Genomic DNA, 15,813 nt, shown 5'->3' on the forward strand with positions numbered 1-15,813 from the left:
CACTTCAGGTGACTTCTCTTGCACTGGGAAAAGAAATGCAATGAGATCTAAATATGTGAAGAATAAGAATTTTCAGAAGCATTTTAGAAAACATAATGTTCTGTACCCTATTCTCTGGTTTTATAAAGTACCTCAATAGGATTCTGTTTTATTCTGAAACTTTAGGTTATTTATTATTTTTCATGTGCGTGGTACTATTTGTATTGAAAGTTATTTACCATCCATATCTCATTTATCCTCACAATTGCCCCATTGTACATAAATTGGGGGACTGTGACTTGCTGAAGGCCATCCCACGCAGTTTATGCCTGAATGGGTGCTTTTACAGCCCAGTGCTGTAAAAGGAAAGCTTTCAGTCTAGTTATTCTCCTCCCTGATGGCTTCCCCAAGGAGGGGGAAACTGGAGAGTTTTGACTCTCTTTTTTCACAGAGGACTCAACTGCCACATTAAATACAAAAAAAAAAAACCCTCTGACTGAAAATCAAGTGTTTCTCTTTATGTTATGATTTGCTGCAGGTTTACAAGCCTCTGACGTTCTGGGTTGCCATTTTGGAATCTTTTTATCAGAGCCTTATCTGCTTCTTTGTCCCTTATCTAGTAAGTATTTAAGGCACTCTCTAAGCGGCTCTTAATGAAACAAAAATTGTGTCAGTCAATAAGCCTACAACTATTTCTGTTTTCCAGGCATATCTTGATTCTGATATTGACATTTTCCGCTTTGGAACAACAATCAATACAGTCGCTCTCTTTACTATTCTGTTTCACCAAGCTTTAGAAATTCAAACATGGGTATGTAGATAAAGCCTTCAGTTACTATTATAGCTTTCTGATTGCCTGCTTTTAGAAATGATTGTCATAACTTATGTACCCTGTGCTAGCTTGTTCTGCATCCCTTTTAAGATTTGGCTAGTCTCCAAAATAATAAACATGCTATTGTGATTAACAAAACAGAGAACAGGATTCAGCTAAGGAGTCTCATCAGTGGAAGCCCTGTGAAAGGACTTCCACTTGCACAATGGGGTTGTCCTTGTTTCAGAAGCTGAAATGTTTTGCCACATAAATGAAAAATATTCTAGTTTGTTAATCGCATATATATATATATATATATATGCATATATGCGCAAATCAATATCTGGCTGCTTCTGCATGAACATTTGCCGTTGTTGCCTTTTCTCATGTGCTGGAATCCTGGTGACCAAACTTGCTGCCATAATGGTTCCTTTCCTCGCATCTTGTCCACAGACTCTGTCCCATGGAATTACAATCACTGTGAGCATTCTTCTGTACTTCATTTTCTCAACCATCTACAATGCCACATGTGTCGTCTGCAACCCTCCCACCAATCCCTACTGGATTACGGAGTTTGAGATGTCGCAGGCGAGCTTTTATTTCATATGCATCATTACTCCAGTCATAGCACTTCTTCCAAGGTTTGAACATATGCTTCTTTTTGTACCTGTTGGGTAGAATACCATGTCCTGGTCAGCAACAACCTAGTTCCTGGGTAATGGTGGGAGGGGGCTTTAAGAACAGACTTAGTGTGCTGTTTCTCATCTCCCCATCACCTGCTGTGCCTCTGATCAGCTACTTTCTTCTGATTTCTGATGGTCTCTGGAAGAGAGGCTTAAAATCCTTGACAGCCTGTTCCTTTTCGTGCTGTCACAACCTCTTTCTGGAGTTCGGGAGGCATCAAGTCTGTGTACCTTGGCTGGAACATAAAGGCTTTGTGGTTGTGCTGTGTAATGGAGTTCTTTGAGAGGCAACCTTTGAGCATTTCAAAGTAGAGGGGGAAACTGCTTTTCTGGTGCTTTCCTCTTCAGCACTCGAATATGGATCTAGTTAACTGTCAGGTCTCAAAACTTTTCCCCAGCTGTCAACAAGGCCTTAGAACAACTACAAATGCACAGTGTTTGCTTCACCACCACTGCTATACAGAGAGAGAAAAGGAGACAGAGAAAGCAAAGCATGTAGAAGCAGAAACTTCTGCTCATTTGATTTGGAAATCTTGTTCTTCATCTATCCTACTTTATTCACTCACTATAAACACATATTGATTTGAGGGCAGATTCAGAAGGAGAACATTAAAGCTTTTTTCCGAAGTATTCTGCTCCTTTGGTTTTGGTTTTCTCTTAAAAAAGAAATCGGCTCCTCTATTGTGAAATAATTATTCAGGCTGGAGTTTCACAAGGGTCCCTGCAGTCTGAAGGTTAAAAAGCTGCCATACATTAACCGTGTGAGCCCTGCCACAGTTGTATGTCAGCGATGCACTCCCAAGTGCCACCTGTATGAGGATGGAATTTAGAGCCAATGGCTGCATTCAGACATTGGTTCATTCTTACTTGAATGAGCTTGGGCAAGCCTTGGACTGTCATACTCCAGCAGGCCCATGAGGAGATCGGAAGTTTTTAATTTAAAAAAAACCAACTAACCACAGTTTATCATTATGTTTAAATCTGAACAAACAGTGGTTTTTGGAATTGACTTTTTTCAGTAAACTATATTTAAATCTATGATTGACCGCAGTTTAGGGTTCACTAAGTCCAAGTCCCCGCTTATGTTAGGAGGCTCTCTTTGTCCCCACCATGGGAGCAGGGGTGAAAACATGCTGGCAGCCACAGCAACAGAGGTTTCCTGGTGTGGTGCATGTCATCTTCTCTCTTGGGAGAGGAGCTAGATTCAGGCAGCCCATAGCACTAAACTGCCGTTAACAAAAATTGGAAGTGAAGACTTCTAACCTCCTCTTCACGGCTGCACCAAAGGAGGCGAGGACTGTGTCACTAAAGGACAAGGCTCATTAATGCAATAATGAACCATAGGTTATCACCAGATCCAACTTCAGTCAATGAATGTATACAAAGATATTACCAGGGACTTTGGCATGATCCATCTTTCCAACCTGTCATTTCCCCATGTAATGAGGAAATGTGATGTTACCACATACCACCCTGATCTTAAGCAGGAGCTAGATAGCAACCCCTGACCTGGGAGTCTCTCCTTTTATTTGATTCTCACTGCAGCAGACTAGGGGTTGTAAGGGATCAGAACTCTATGATCACTTCCCAAGGGGAAAATAGGAGGAAGAAGATCAGGCATGGTGGGCTTTTCTCACATTCAAATCTCCTATGAAGTGGAGCAGGAAGAGATGAGAACTGAACTCTAGTTCTCTGGAGCTTGGCAGGATGGAGTTATTCTACTCCCTCTATGTAGAGCTGGACTGTGTCCCACTTTGGCTTTGAAATTTCTGTACCTAGTTATTCTTACACTAGTGGCTATCAGGCAAACCAAGAAGGGATTGCAATAAGGCTAGAAGCCATGTGAGCAGAGGGTGCTAAATTCTCTCCCGTGGGGAGTTTACAATCTAAACAAGCCAAGTCAAGGCAGAATCTGAGAACTATCTTAGGAATTGATTTTTACACAGATCAGCCAGCCACATGCGTGTAAGCAAATAATGTTACATTCCTAAAAGGATTTAGCTCTGCCCACAGGCCTGGTCAATCTGTGCTGAAAACTAGTTCATAAGGCTGTTAGCACCATACGATGATTTACAAATATGACCCAGAGCTGCAAAACTAATAAGCATTGTCACTTTCTGCTTAGCTTGCTGGTGTTGAACGGCGGTGCCAAAACAAGATACAACCTGTACTTTTTCCTGCTGTTCACTACATGGAAAGGAAAGGAAAAAGATATTCCCACTCAACTAATTACCTCCACCCAAAAATGGCCCCCTGGAATCAGTCACCAGTTTGTTTATTTCTTTTGACATATTTATAGCCCACTTGTTTCCTAAGATCTCATGGTAGAGAACCACAACACTTCATTTAAAACTAGAATCAATTAATCAAAAATTAAAATAACATCAAATAACGTTTCAGTTACAGCTGATCATAAAGCAACAGAAATGTCTCTAAAAAGCCCAAGCTGGACCTCAATATTTTCTAAAGGCTTGAATGTTTTACACTGGCAGTGATTGGGGGGGGGGAGAGTAGATGTCAGCTGAATTTCAGAGAGGAAGGTGTCTCACAACCTGGGCACTACCACACAGAAGGCCCTTCCTCACATCACCTTACACTGTGTAAGGTGAGACACTGTTGTAAACTTTTAACATCCAAGTGGGATTACATAGGGAGAGGTGCTCCTTCAGATATTTAGGTTCAAATCATAATCTTATTGGCAGCCAGTGCAGTTCTTTCAGAACCAATGGGATGTGTCTAGCTGTTCTGCTCATTTTGCTGTAGCTGCCATTTTGAGTCATACAAAGAGTCAACCTACACAGAGCACAATTCAATATTCAGAATGGAAGGTTATCACAGTATGAGTTTGTGCCCAGGCTATCTCTGTCCCAACACAGCCACAGCAGGTGGCAAAAGCTGGCCTAAGGTACTTCACACCACTGAGGACACTTGAACCTCCTGTGACAAAGATGGATCTCGGAATATTCCCAGACTATGTACTTGTTCTTTCAAGGGGAGTGTAGCCACATCAAAAGCGGTGGTTTACTGTCACTCTTTGCCCTAAGAAACACTGCTTCCAGGAGGCTTTTGGATGAGGGGGAACCATAACTGCAGTATTTTATGAACAGTTGGGTGTTGCCATTTTTATTGTGCATTGCACTGATATAATTGTTTCTTATGTTTTTGTGTTGCTTATGTTGCAAACCACCCTGCGGCCTTTTGACAAAGGACAGTAGATCCATTTCTTAATGACTAATTAAATAAATTGTTCCCACACTGTAGCACTCTGCCTTGTCAGGATTCAATTCCTGGGCCCTCATCCAGCCCATCAAAGCTACCTTAGTGCACACCATTTCTAGCTAGACCACAGAGACCCATAGAGAAATGCAGCAGGTGTACTAGCTCCTGAACCTTGCCCCACAGCCCTCTTCCATGCACAGGGCAGCCCCACAGTATCCTTGCCCCCTTCTCTCCTTTGCAATCCCTCCCGCCAACAAAAGGACCTTCCTATCTTCAAACCTGTCTCTAACAACTCTGTATTATTTGTCACTCATATAGCCTGCCTTTCCTCCAAAGTCTATAAGGCAGGGTACATGGTTTCTCCTCCCCTGCAACCAAGTGAGATGGGTCAGGCTAAAAGAAAGCGACTAGCCTAAAATCACATCATGGCTGATTTGACCCTCCTACAAATTCCAAGCCCTCGGCTGGCCTATCAGTGTTATAAGGTCACTGTAACAAGCAGATTGTCTTCATAAATGATTACCCAAGAGCATTACAGTGGTACCTCAGGTTACATACGCTTCAGGTTACATATGCTTCAGGTTACACACTATGCTAACCTAGAAATAGTGCTTCAGGTTAAGAATTTGCTTCAGGATGAGAACAGAAATCGTGCTCCAGGGGCGCAGTAGCAGCAGGAGACCCCATTAGCTAAAGTGGTGCTTCCGGTTAAGAACAGTTTCAGGTTAAGTACGGACCTCCAGAACGAATTAAGTACTTAACCTCAGGTACCACTAAGGGACGCGGGTGGCGCTGTGGGTAAAAGCCTCAGCACCTAGGGCTTGCCGATCGAAAGGTCGACGGTTTGAATCCCCGCGGCGGGGTGCGCTCCCGTTGTTTGGTCCCAGCGCCTGTCAACCTAGCAGTTTGAAAGCACTCCCGGGTGCAAGTAGATAAATAGGGACCGCTTACTAGCGGGAAGGTAAACAGCGTTTCCGTGTGCGGCTCTGGCTCGCCAGAGCAGCATTGTCACGCTGGCCACGTGACCCGGAAGTGTCTTCGGACAGCGCTGGCCCCCGGCCTCTTTGAGTGAGATGGGCGCACAACCCTAGAGTCTGTCAAGACTGGCCCGTACGGGCAGGGGTACCTTTACCTTTACCACTCACTATATACTACCTCATCAGATATCTACAGAATAGGAGAACCAGGAAGAGTGAAAGCTTGTTTTTATGAGGGTACTACTAAAGTTGTTTGTTTGTTTGTTTGTTTGTTTGTTTAGGTATCTTATCTTGGCTCTTCAGGGAACTTTTGAGGTATCGCCCATTGTGAAAGCACAACACTTGGATAAGCTCCCTAAAGAACAACAGGACTGGGAAATAAAGAAATGGAAATTGAGGGAACAAGGCCAAGGTGTCTGCAATGATGGGCCTGAAGGACCCATTGCAAACATGGGTGTGTCTTCACCTGACATTGCAGCAGAGCACACTTTTCAAGGTCTCTGTCCTCCAGAACAAGAAGCCCTCAGGAACCAGGCATCAAACAGAGGAGGCAATGACTACACCAAATGGTGGGGTGGGGAAGAGGATGTGGCTGCCGGTTTCCTGTCAGCAGATGCATCTCCTGGGCAAAGTATACCAGCAAAGCCCTTTTCTGGCCTCCTGACCAATGGCGCTGAAAATTCCAGTCAAAGGAGCCACCGGCGGTCTGTGAGTGCAGTGACTCTATGAAAGAGCTTGAGTTTTTGATTAAAAGAAATTGAAATTGCTTCTCTGCACATCCTCCACCTCCCACATGGTGAGCAAAGGTAGCAGAGGGAAGATAGAATTTCTATTTATATTAAATGGCAATGCCTTGTGGAAAGAGAGACCTAAAGTATAATCTCACCAGCCTGGCGGAACAGTGTGTTTTATCTTCACAATGTGCTGTTCCTCCGGTATGTGCAAGTGAACTTACTGTGAGGAAGAGAAGTTCCAAACAACTTGGAAAAATATTATGCAAGAATCCCTTCGTCAATGTGAAATGCACTATTTCCTTGGAAACGGACAGTATAACCTGAGGAGAACTATTTTGCTTTATCCAATAATGAGCCCCTTCTGTCTTCTGAATCTGACCCTAAACATGTCACTCTGAGCCTTCTGCTGATTGGCAGCTACATGGCTGCAATACAGTTTTGATCCATTTCGCCACTACTATAGAATTGTTTCCTAGGAATTTCTCCAGATTACAGCAAAAATAATCAGTTTTAAAGACCAGAATGAAATAAGTCAACAGTGCTGAATTCATCAACCTGGGCATTTTGCAATTCAACATTCATAACCATGTGTAAAAGTATTTTATAAAATGTTTTTATAAGTGTGTGTGTGTAGTCCATTACTAATTGAACAGATATATGTTTGGTTATTTGTGTAATCAACCCCCTAATCCCTAGCACACTTACTTTGATGTAAGGTCCATTGGTTTCAGATGAATTATTTCCCAAAAGAGACCACATCAGACCACGTGAGAGTTGGCACTAGGAATGAGTGTGTTTATTCCACTCCTCTTCAACTGCAGTTTTCAGTATCTCCCAAACATGGACACACCACATTTCTTGTCTTCAGATGTTGTAGTGAGGAGAGAGGATCCAATGAGGATGTGTGCTAGCTCCACCCCCTTCTGCAGCCATTTTTCTCATCTTCCAACTTGAGAAAAGTACCGTACTTTTCCGTCTATAAGATGCCTCCATGTATAAGATGCCCCCTATTTTAGGGGACTCAGATTTAAGAAAATGGGGGGAGATGGCCCAGAGTTCTTGAGCTTTTTGGGGGGAGGCTTACCCAGGGTTATTGAGCTTTTTTTAGGGGGGATTGCCTAAAATTGCTCACCCACATGCATCGCTAAATCCACCTCCCATCTGTCCCATTGGCGGCAGAAGCTACCAATCGCCCGCCCAACTGCCGGAGTGTCAGCCAATCAACACCATCCATTGATGCAGCAACCAATAACACACACAATAGCCACTGACAACCTCGGCAGCAACCAATCAAACATCCACCCTATGCACTGCCCATGTATAAGACAACTCCCACTTTTTGGCATGATTTTTAAAGGGGGAAAACATAGTCTTATACACGGAAAAGTACGGTAGCTACCTGCATCAGGGAGCCTTTTGTGTCTGTGTGGGCTCCCCATGTGTTTTAGAACCCTGGAAAATGCAAGTTCTATAATGTGTGGGCAGCCTCTACAGATACAAAAATCTCGCTGCTACAGACAGGTCACCTTCCATGCATTGGAAGGTGACAAAAATGGCAAAAGAAGGATTGGCGTTAGCATGCTCATATATTGATTGTCACCACTTTGGAATGCCTGAAGGAGAGCTAAGGCATTCTAAGGAGTGCCAACAAAACGCTGCAACCTCCCCAGAAACTGACTGAACTGACATTGTTGGGATAATGATTTCTAAAGCACTGCTTGCACTTAAAATGCTATGGAAATGTATTGTTTTCAACAGAGGCATCATCAGTGTCCAACTTGCCTGCATTCCTTTAGCATCTCCCTAATTCAGAAACCCAATTCATTCAATTAAGAGGCACAAAATAAACCCGTCGCTTTATTTATTTACAAAGAAAAGATGCAAAAGTAAAATGGAGCCACAGCCTTTAAGTGCCTCCCCCCTTTGTCACTGGTGTAGGATCCGTTTAGTTCAGGCACCAGCTATTCAGTAACTGGGCCACCCAATGACATTGCTGCTCACCTTTTGCCTAGATTTTCTCAAAGCATAATGCCTTTAAAATTAACAGCGCATCGCACCACAGAGAGTTGAAAACCCGCAGGTTTGCTAAGCCGGAAAACATGAAGGCAACATCTCCTGAAAGAAGAGATGAGCTCAACAGGTCATTAACTCTCAGGATCAGAAGCAGTAGCTGTTCTAAGTTAAATAAGAAGACAAGAACCACCCAGCATCTTTGTCAGCTTCTCAGCATCTCAAGTGTTACCTTAGAGTTCCTCAAGTAATGCTTGCTTTTACTTGAGGAGGGAGGGATACAGGAAAATTCAGTTTGGTTGTGTTGATGCAAACCAGCTAATTGGCAGGTCCCAAAACTGCAGATGATCAGAAATCTAGGTGTGCTTTGCAATTCATTCTTCTCCAAATTTTGAGATGGACTTCTGCAAAAAATGCAAAAAACCTAAATGTGCACAAATTTTGCATATTAGGGGAAGTGAGTACAGAAATGCATATATTTTAAACAATGCATAATTTGCTAAAATAGCAAACCAAAATGCATTATAATGAGGAAAACTGCTTACATAGATATGCATGTATGTTAAAATCCAATTCATATATGCATATTAGGAGAAAATGACACAAAATGCTAATTTTTCATGGTTTTTTAACTTAAAAATTGTATCTGCTTCCCTTGGAGCAGATTTTGAGGGTGCATTGGGGGCTGGTGTGTCCTAATCTGGCACTCTAGTCCAGGGGTCAGGAACCTCGGGTCAGAGGAGGTCAGATATGACCCTTCATGTTTCTCTTTGTGTTCCCTGAGCCCCTGTAGCCTTGACACCACACTGGCTTCTGCATAAATTACAGCATTTGCTTTGAATCTGCAGCTTTAGGAAGTTTTTTTTAAAAAAAAAAACAACCACTAAGCATGTACAATACAGTCGTGAACATACCCAGAAACTTGGCTATCAAGCATAAATATGTAATGCTGGCACTGAGCAATGCATACATATTTAATGCTAGCACTGAGCAATTTAGCTATTTTCTGTCCTGTATGGTCCTGAAAGCGAGAATAAAAGTTGGTGGTTTCTTATCAGTTGAAACATCTTTTTCAAGCTGTGATAACATGAATACAGGCATGAAATTTTTGGCTACTAATTTTTCACTTTTGTTAACAGGCTCAAAAGCAGAGACGTGAAATAATGCAGTTAAACAGTAGCATGCATTGAGGCTTCGATCCTAGACAGGCATACCTGAGAATAAGTCATATTGGATTCAGTTGGACTAACTTTTGAGCAGACATATCTAAGACTCCAATGCCATTGTCAGTTTTCCAAGTCTAGCTACCTTTTGTAGTACTTAAGCAGAAAACAAACATCCCACATGAAAAAGAAGCTTAGATGTTGGAGAGTTAAAATGTGCAGTTATGAGCGAGCAAAGTTTGGGCTTTGCCTAGTTTACAGTATGCTCCATCTTCTCACTTTCAAGTATACAGCTTTCCCTAAAACTTAAAAGACTCCAGAATGATGGGACTCAGCATTTTCCACAATGAAACGGGAGTGGGGGGGTGCTTGCTTTTGTAGGAGCATTCCCTGCTGTGCTTTTTTCAAAGAAAAAAGTTCTGTGCTGCCAGTAAGGGATATGGAACTGGCGTTTTGGGACGTTGAGCAACCATCCACCTGTTTCCAGTCCATGTCTCCATCACATCCATTCTTCCGTGTATCTAACAAAGGCAAAAAGCCCTGGTAATTCTGTTAGCAGTCATGCTAATTAATGAATCAACCTAATGACAACAGGAAAGGATCCAAGTAGCACTTTTGTGCTTCTAAAGGACCCTGTTTATTTAAAATAGAGCAATCAGGTCTGTGGTTATAAAAGCTAGCAAGTCATCTTTGTTTAAACCTTTGCCACCAGTTCTTTTGAAGTTCCCTTTTAAAGCAAGGGGGGAGTGTATAATAGCAGACAATACTAAAATATTCGCTGTCAGCCATTTTCCACCCCTAGGCCAAGTCCTGGACATTCAATCCACTTCTTGGGAAATGGACTCCTCACAAAGTTATACTTAGATTTAAAAAGATTTGAGGAAGAAAGAGCACTGGTCTCAATTAAGGCACTTCACAAATGTATGGGAAAGATAATCTCTACTTTGGCCTGATGTCACATGCGGCACAGTGGTGAATTGTTGGACAGCATGCAGAAAACAGTGCCCAGGAACCACAATTCCCCAAGACTACCTGGTCCATATGTACCTTTTGTTTTCAGATAGTATAAGGTGGGCAGATGGGTACAAAAGTCCTAAAACTACTCCATGCTAATCTGAAGCCTGCAGTTCTATATGCACTTACCTGGAGGAAAGCCACAGTGAACCCAATCGACTTACTTCTGAGTAAACAATAGCAGTGTGCTGCACATTACTCCTCTCTTGACTTGCAGGAGATCCTGAAGGCAACATAAGTCATCTGGGGGGGGGGGGCAGAGGGGGTGAAGAGAACTGCACTGTGAAATTCAGAGAAGTGTGGATTTCAAAGGATAGCTGTGTTTTGGTTCTTGTATCATTTTGGTAAGTGGGAATTCTGTAGGTTTGCCTTTAAATGTCATCTGAATTGAATTTCTCCCCCATTCTTAGGGGGAGGGGTGAAAAAGACGTCAAGCACTCCTGCACCTTTAACAGCTGGGCATAACATATAATTACAGCAGGCGTAGCTAGTCACGTAAACTGAAATCCCCTCTTCTACAGATATGGGGGCCTCTTTTTTACTTTGCCATCCTGTTTCCCAGAGAGAACAGAGAAGGAAATAATAAAATTGGAGGGGATCCCAAGGGTCATCTAGTCCAACCACCTGCAATGCAGGAATCTCTTCTCCCATCCAATTTGAAACCAGACCAGACCCTGCTTAGCTTTGCAGATGTGCCAGCAGTTTTATTGCTGCACCACTAGATCAAAGCCCGTGTCAGCAACTGGTCCATAACACAACTTCGTTCGCACACCCTACGTTGACCACAGTGCTCATTTGCATCCCATATATCACAGGTCCTTAGCAAGTAACCTTTATCATGTCACACACCTCACTCCAGAGCACCCCCAGATGCAATCCAGTATTCATATAGTTTGTGTGTGGGTTTCACCACCAACATCAGCACCATTCATATATCAAATCCATCTTGAGCTGACCTCAAGAGATTGCTAGTCCAGGCCAATGGACACTCAGCTTCAGAAAACCACTTCTGCCCCTGGTGGATCAGCATATTGTCAGAATTAAAGACCAGGGAATACTATGCACACTATATGTTTTTTTAAAAAAAATACAACAGAAATTGTATATCATAATTTGATAATTCGGAGGAGGAGAAAATATAGGTTTTGGAAATTTCTACCCAACAGAGAATAGTTCTGCCTCAAGAGCTGCCTATAATCAGACACCAAGGCAGAAATCATAATGATTCACCTTCTGCCACATTGCTCCTCTTAAGAGATCTAATCAAACCTTCCTCCCCCAAAAAAACTAAAGATGAAGGTGGCTATATGTAACAGTGCCACCTAGTGGCATCACTATTCCTGAGAAGGCTCACGCAGTGAACAAGATCAAATACCAGCAGCCGTTCTGGACAACCACCACAAAAACCCCACAACAAGGAGAATAGCAGCTCTCTTTTTTTCAGACTGGTATTCAAAATGTAATATGCAGGCTTTTGAGTTATATTTTACTATTCCTCAGGCTGGATGCTCAGCAAAAGAACAACAAGGAAGAAACACAGATGTTTCTGAGAGCTAGGGCTTCTAAAAGCCAGTTTATCTAGTGAGCAGAGTTGCAAAGCCTTGGAGTGCAAGTCAAAGACTTGCAGTCTTGGGGTGGTTTCAGATGTGAGGCTTAAAAAGTGCTTCTTGCTTCAAACTGGTCCATAACACAACTTCTTTCGCACACCCTACGTTGACCACAGTGCTCATTTGCATTCCATATATCACAGGTCCTTTCCTTCCACATTAATACTGATCAAGCATTCGCATAAATAATGTAAGCAAAGTCCAAAGGCAATTTACAGATATGAAACATAGCATCCTAAGCCCCCCTTTGCACATGCCTCTTGTATAGGAGCAGCTTGCCAATGGCCGCCTAGACACTGCTGGACTTAAAGCTCACATCTTCCCTGACCACTGGCCCTGCTGGCTAGGTTGATGAGAACTATGGTCCAGCAACATTTAGAGGACCAGAGGAAAGCCACTGCTGCCCTAATAATATGGCTGTTGCCACGTCTATAGCTGCTCCTAGCCAGTGGTGTGTACACAAAGCCATCTACCTGTAGGCTATGCTTACTGCAGCATTGTGATGGACCAGGCAGTTGCAGATATGCGGCTTCTGGGAGCAGTTGGAATGACGCACACTGGATAATAGTGTTGAGTGAAATCAAGCTACAGCTTCATTGATAATAATAATAATAATAATAATAATAATAATAATAATAATAATAAATTATTTATACCCCACCCATCTGGCTGGGTTTCCACAGCCACTCTGGGCGGCTTCCAACAGAATATTAAAATGCAATAGTCTATTAAGCATTAAAAGTTTCCTAAACAGGGCTGCCTTCAGATGTCTTCTGAATGTCAGGTAGTTGTTTATCGCTTTGACATCTGATGGGAGGGCGTTCCACAGGGCGGGTGCCACTACCAAGAAGGCCCTCTGCCTGGTTCCCTGTAACTTCGCTTCTCACAGTGAGGGAACCGCTAGAAGACCCTCGGCACTGGACCTCAGTGTCCGGGCAGAACGATGGGGGTGGAGACGCTCCTTCAGATATACTGGACCAAGGCTGTTTAGGGCTTTAAAGGTCAGCACCAACACTTTGAATTGTGCTCGGAAACACACTGGGAGCCAGTGTAGGTCTTTCAAGACCGGTGTTATGAGGTCTCGGCGGCTGCTCCCAGTCACCAGTCTAGCTGCCACTAGTAAGTGGCTTTGGCATGGCAATAGGGTGAAAGACTTCTATGTGTGCCTGTAGCTGCATGGGAGTTGCCATGGAGAAAGCCAGAAGTGGGGCGTGCAGAGAGGAGGGCTAAGATGGCATTGCTAAGCAGGCTTAACAGGATGCAATAATTCTGTAGGACATACTCCCGAGTAAACATCTTTAAGAATAAGCCGGTGGCAATTAGGTCAGTGCAAAGCCATGTGCTCAGATTTCGAGCAGTCGAACAAAACAAAACCCCGACACAAAGCCATTGCGGAGAATCTCTTCCCTGTGAAAACACAAACAACAGCAGCAAGGCATGTCTAGAATACCCAATTTGCCTTTTGTCAATGTTTGCATTCTGCTTGTGCAGTCTCCTTCAAGAAAACAATTTGAATCTAAGGTGTTGCCACTTTCAACCCAATTAATACAAATGTGTTGCTCTCCGAGTAATGACATGGTTGTTGACCTCTGCCGCTGTATCCCCACCGTGGTTTCCCCCTTCTGCTCACATTTTGCACAGCCATCATTTACCATCTCATAGGTTTTCCTTCTGAGCATCCTACTAACGGGGTTGTTTCTAAACCAGAACCGACAGCTGCCAGCCCTCTTTGCAAGTGCTCAGTGCAAGGCTATAATCAAGATATCTTCAGCAAAGAGTTGTTTAAAGATGTTTATCATTGTTCTAAAGAGTGTTAAGACAATAAACCAGTCAATTCAGACTAATGGCCAGGTGTACTCTAAGCATTCAAAGGCTCATAAATATTGATTTGCAGATCCAAGTGTCATGGCTGCCAGCTGCTATGCCGACAGTAATTGAAACATTGTAAATATTTATGCTTAGACTTTTTTCCTTTTTGAGATATTGGATAAATAGTAACATGAATAATTCTGTATTCCACTGTAAATGCTTCCTAACCTATTGATTTGGCAATCTGGTGATAGGCAGGGAAATGTAGAGAACCAGTTCAAGAAAGCCATGTATGGTTTTTACAGCTTTTGCTAGCGCCACTGCAAGAACCCACCACAAAGTCTGACAAATCCCCCTTAAATCCCACTACATCTGCTACCATATTGTGTTTTGCACGGAAGCTGGCAGCAACCCTTATGACGATTAGTAAAAGCTTGTGCACAAAATTACACAGCTGGATGCCCCCTAATACATCAGTTACCAATATCATGCTCAAGTTCTGTGAGCCTGACCCAAGCCATGGCTCAGATGTTGAGCACCCCAGCCACACAAAGTCATGATCCAAGACCAGGAAAATGTACTGGTTATCTGCCATTTAGTATTCAAAGCAGAGAGAGTTTGTTTTCTTCATACCTCAAATCTGCTTATCCCTTCTTCTTTTTCTTCCCTCTTAAATATCCCCATGGTAAGAAAGAACTTATTTGCTATTAGATTCTCTGTGCAAAATTTACTGTGAAATTGTCAGTGTCCAATTTCACATAAACATTTCCACTACAAAATGTCGTGAAGCTGTAAAGGAAGAGTTGTCACTGAACATGGCTTAGCCAGGTGTCTAGTTCAAAGGGTGCCTCTAGGCACAGTAGTCTTTGCAGGATTGTCCTGCATGTTCCCATGCAAAGGCATGATGTTCAGTCCACACACATTGGAGATGGGGATAGCTTTAGTGTAAACGGGATAGTCTGGCCTGCATGATCTGTGCTCCAGGCACAAACTGGGAGTTCTCAGCAGGGACGGACAAATTCATCCATTCCTTGCCCATGTCCCTTTTGCACATTTTTACTCCTATAATTCCATTCTCTTCCATTTCCACATTCATTTGTGAAATAATTTTCATCCTCCCGAAACAACATATTTTAAAATGTGTGTTTTGATACATAGAAACTGCTGGGAATTGCATTGCAGCATTAGAAGAAGTGCAAAAATCCAGCGGACAACCAAGTTCTAATCTGCACTTTAACATGAGAAGTGCAACTCAGGTCATTTCTTATTGAACATAAGAAGACGTGATGTTTTTGAAACGACAGATTTTAACAAAGCTCTGGGGCAACTGAAACACCATCAATGTTACCTTTTGGAGGTAATAACCTACTTCATCAGATGCAAGTCATCAGCATTAGAAGAGCCCTGCTGGATCAGACCCAAGGTCCATGTAGATTAGCATCCTGTTACCCACAGTGACTAACCAAGTAAGTGCCTAAGGGAAATTCAAAAGCAGGGCTAGAGAGCAGCAGCTGTCTCCCACAAGTTAAACACAAGAGAGAACTTTGCTAAGCATTAGAATATTCAGTAGATGAAAGCTTCTTTCTTGAAAGTTTTCAAAAGCAAGTTGTCTAGCACCTTCTTTGAAGCACCTATGTCACTTGCTTCAAACCATAGGTCGCCTATGGGAAGGTCACGTCCATTTCTATGATGCCCGTGTGAAATCTGATGCTGCGTATGGGTTCTAGGGTCATAGTGTGTGCATAGAAGAGGAGAAATTCATTTGGAAGGCTAAAAAATGTGAAGGGAGAAAGGACAGAGATGGATA

General features: G+C 42.9%; 1 protein-coding gene across 1 annotated transcript in view; it reads left to right on the forward strand.

Annotated features, from left to right (window-relative positions):
* LOC310672960 (phospholipid-transporting ATPase VB-like) overlaps positions 1-7,026 on the forward strand; it is a 52,048-nt gene extending 45,022 nt beyond the window's left edge. Inside the window, exons 18-21 of the mRNA XM_083430704.1 lie at positions 518-598; positions 686-790; positions 1,244-1,431; positions 5,951-7,026. Of these exons, the coding sequence (XP_083286830.1) occupies positions 518-598; positions 686-790; positions 1,244-1,431; positions 5,951-6,398 (822 nt within the window). The 3' untranslated portion in view covers positions 6,399-7,026. The remainder of the gene's footprint in view (positions 1-517; positions 599-685; positions 791-1,243; positions 1,432-5,950) is intronic.
* Positions 7,027-15,813: the final 8,787 nt, after the last annotated feature.

Source organism: Podarcis tiliguerta (genome assembly GCF_965153285.1).
Source record: "Podarcis tiliguerta genome assembly, chromosome: 2".
NCBI lineage: Eukaryota > Metazoa > Chordata > Lepidosauria > Squamata > Lacertidae > Podarcis > Podarcis tiliguerta.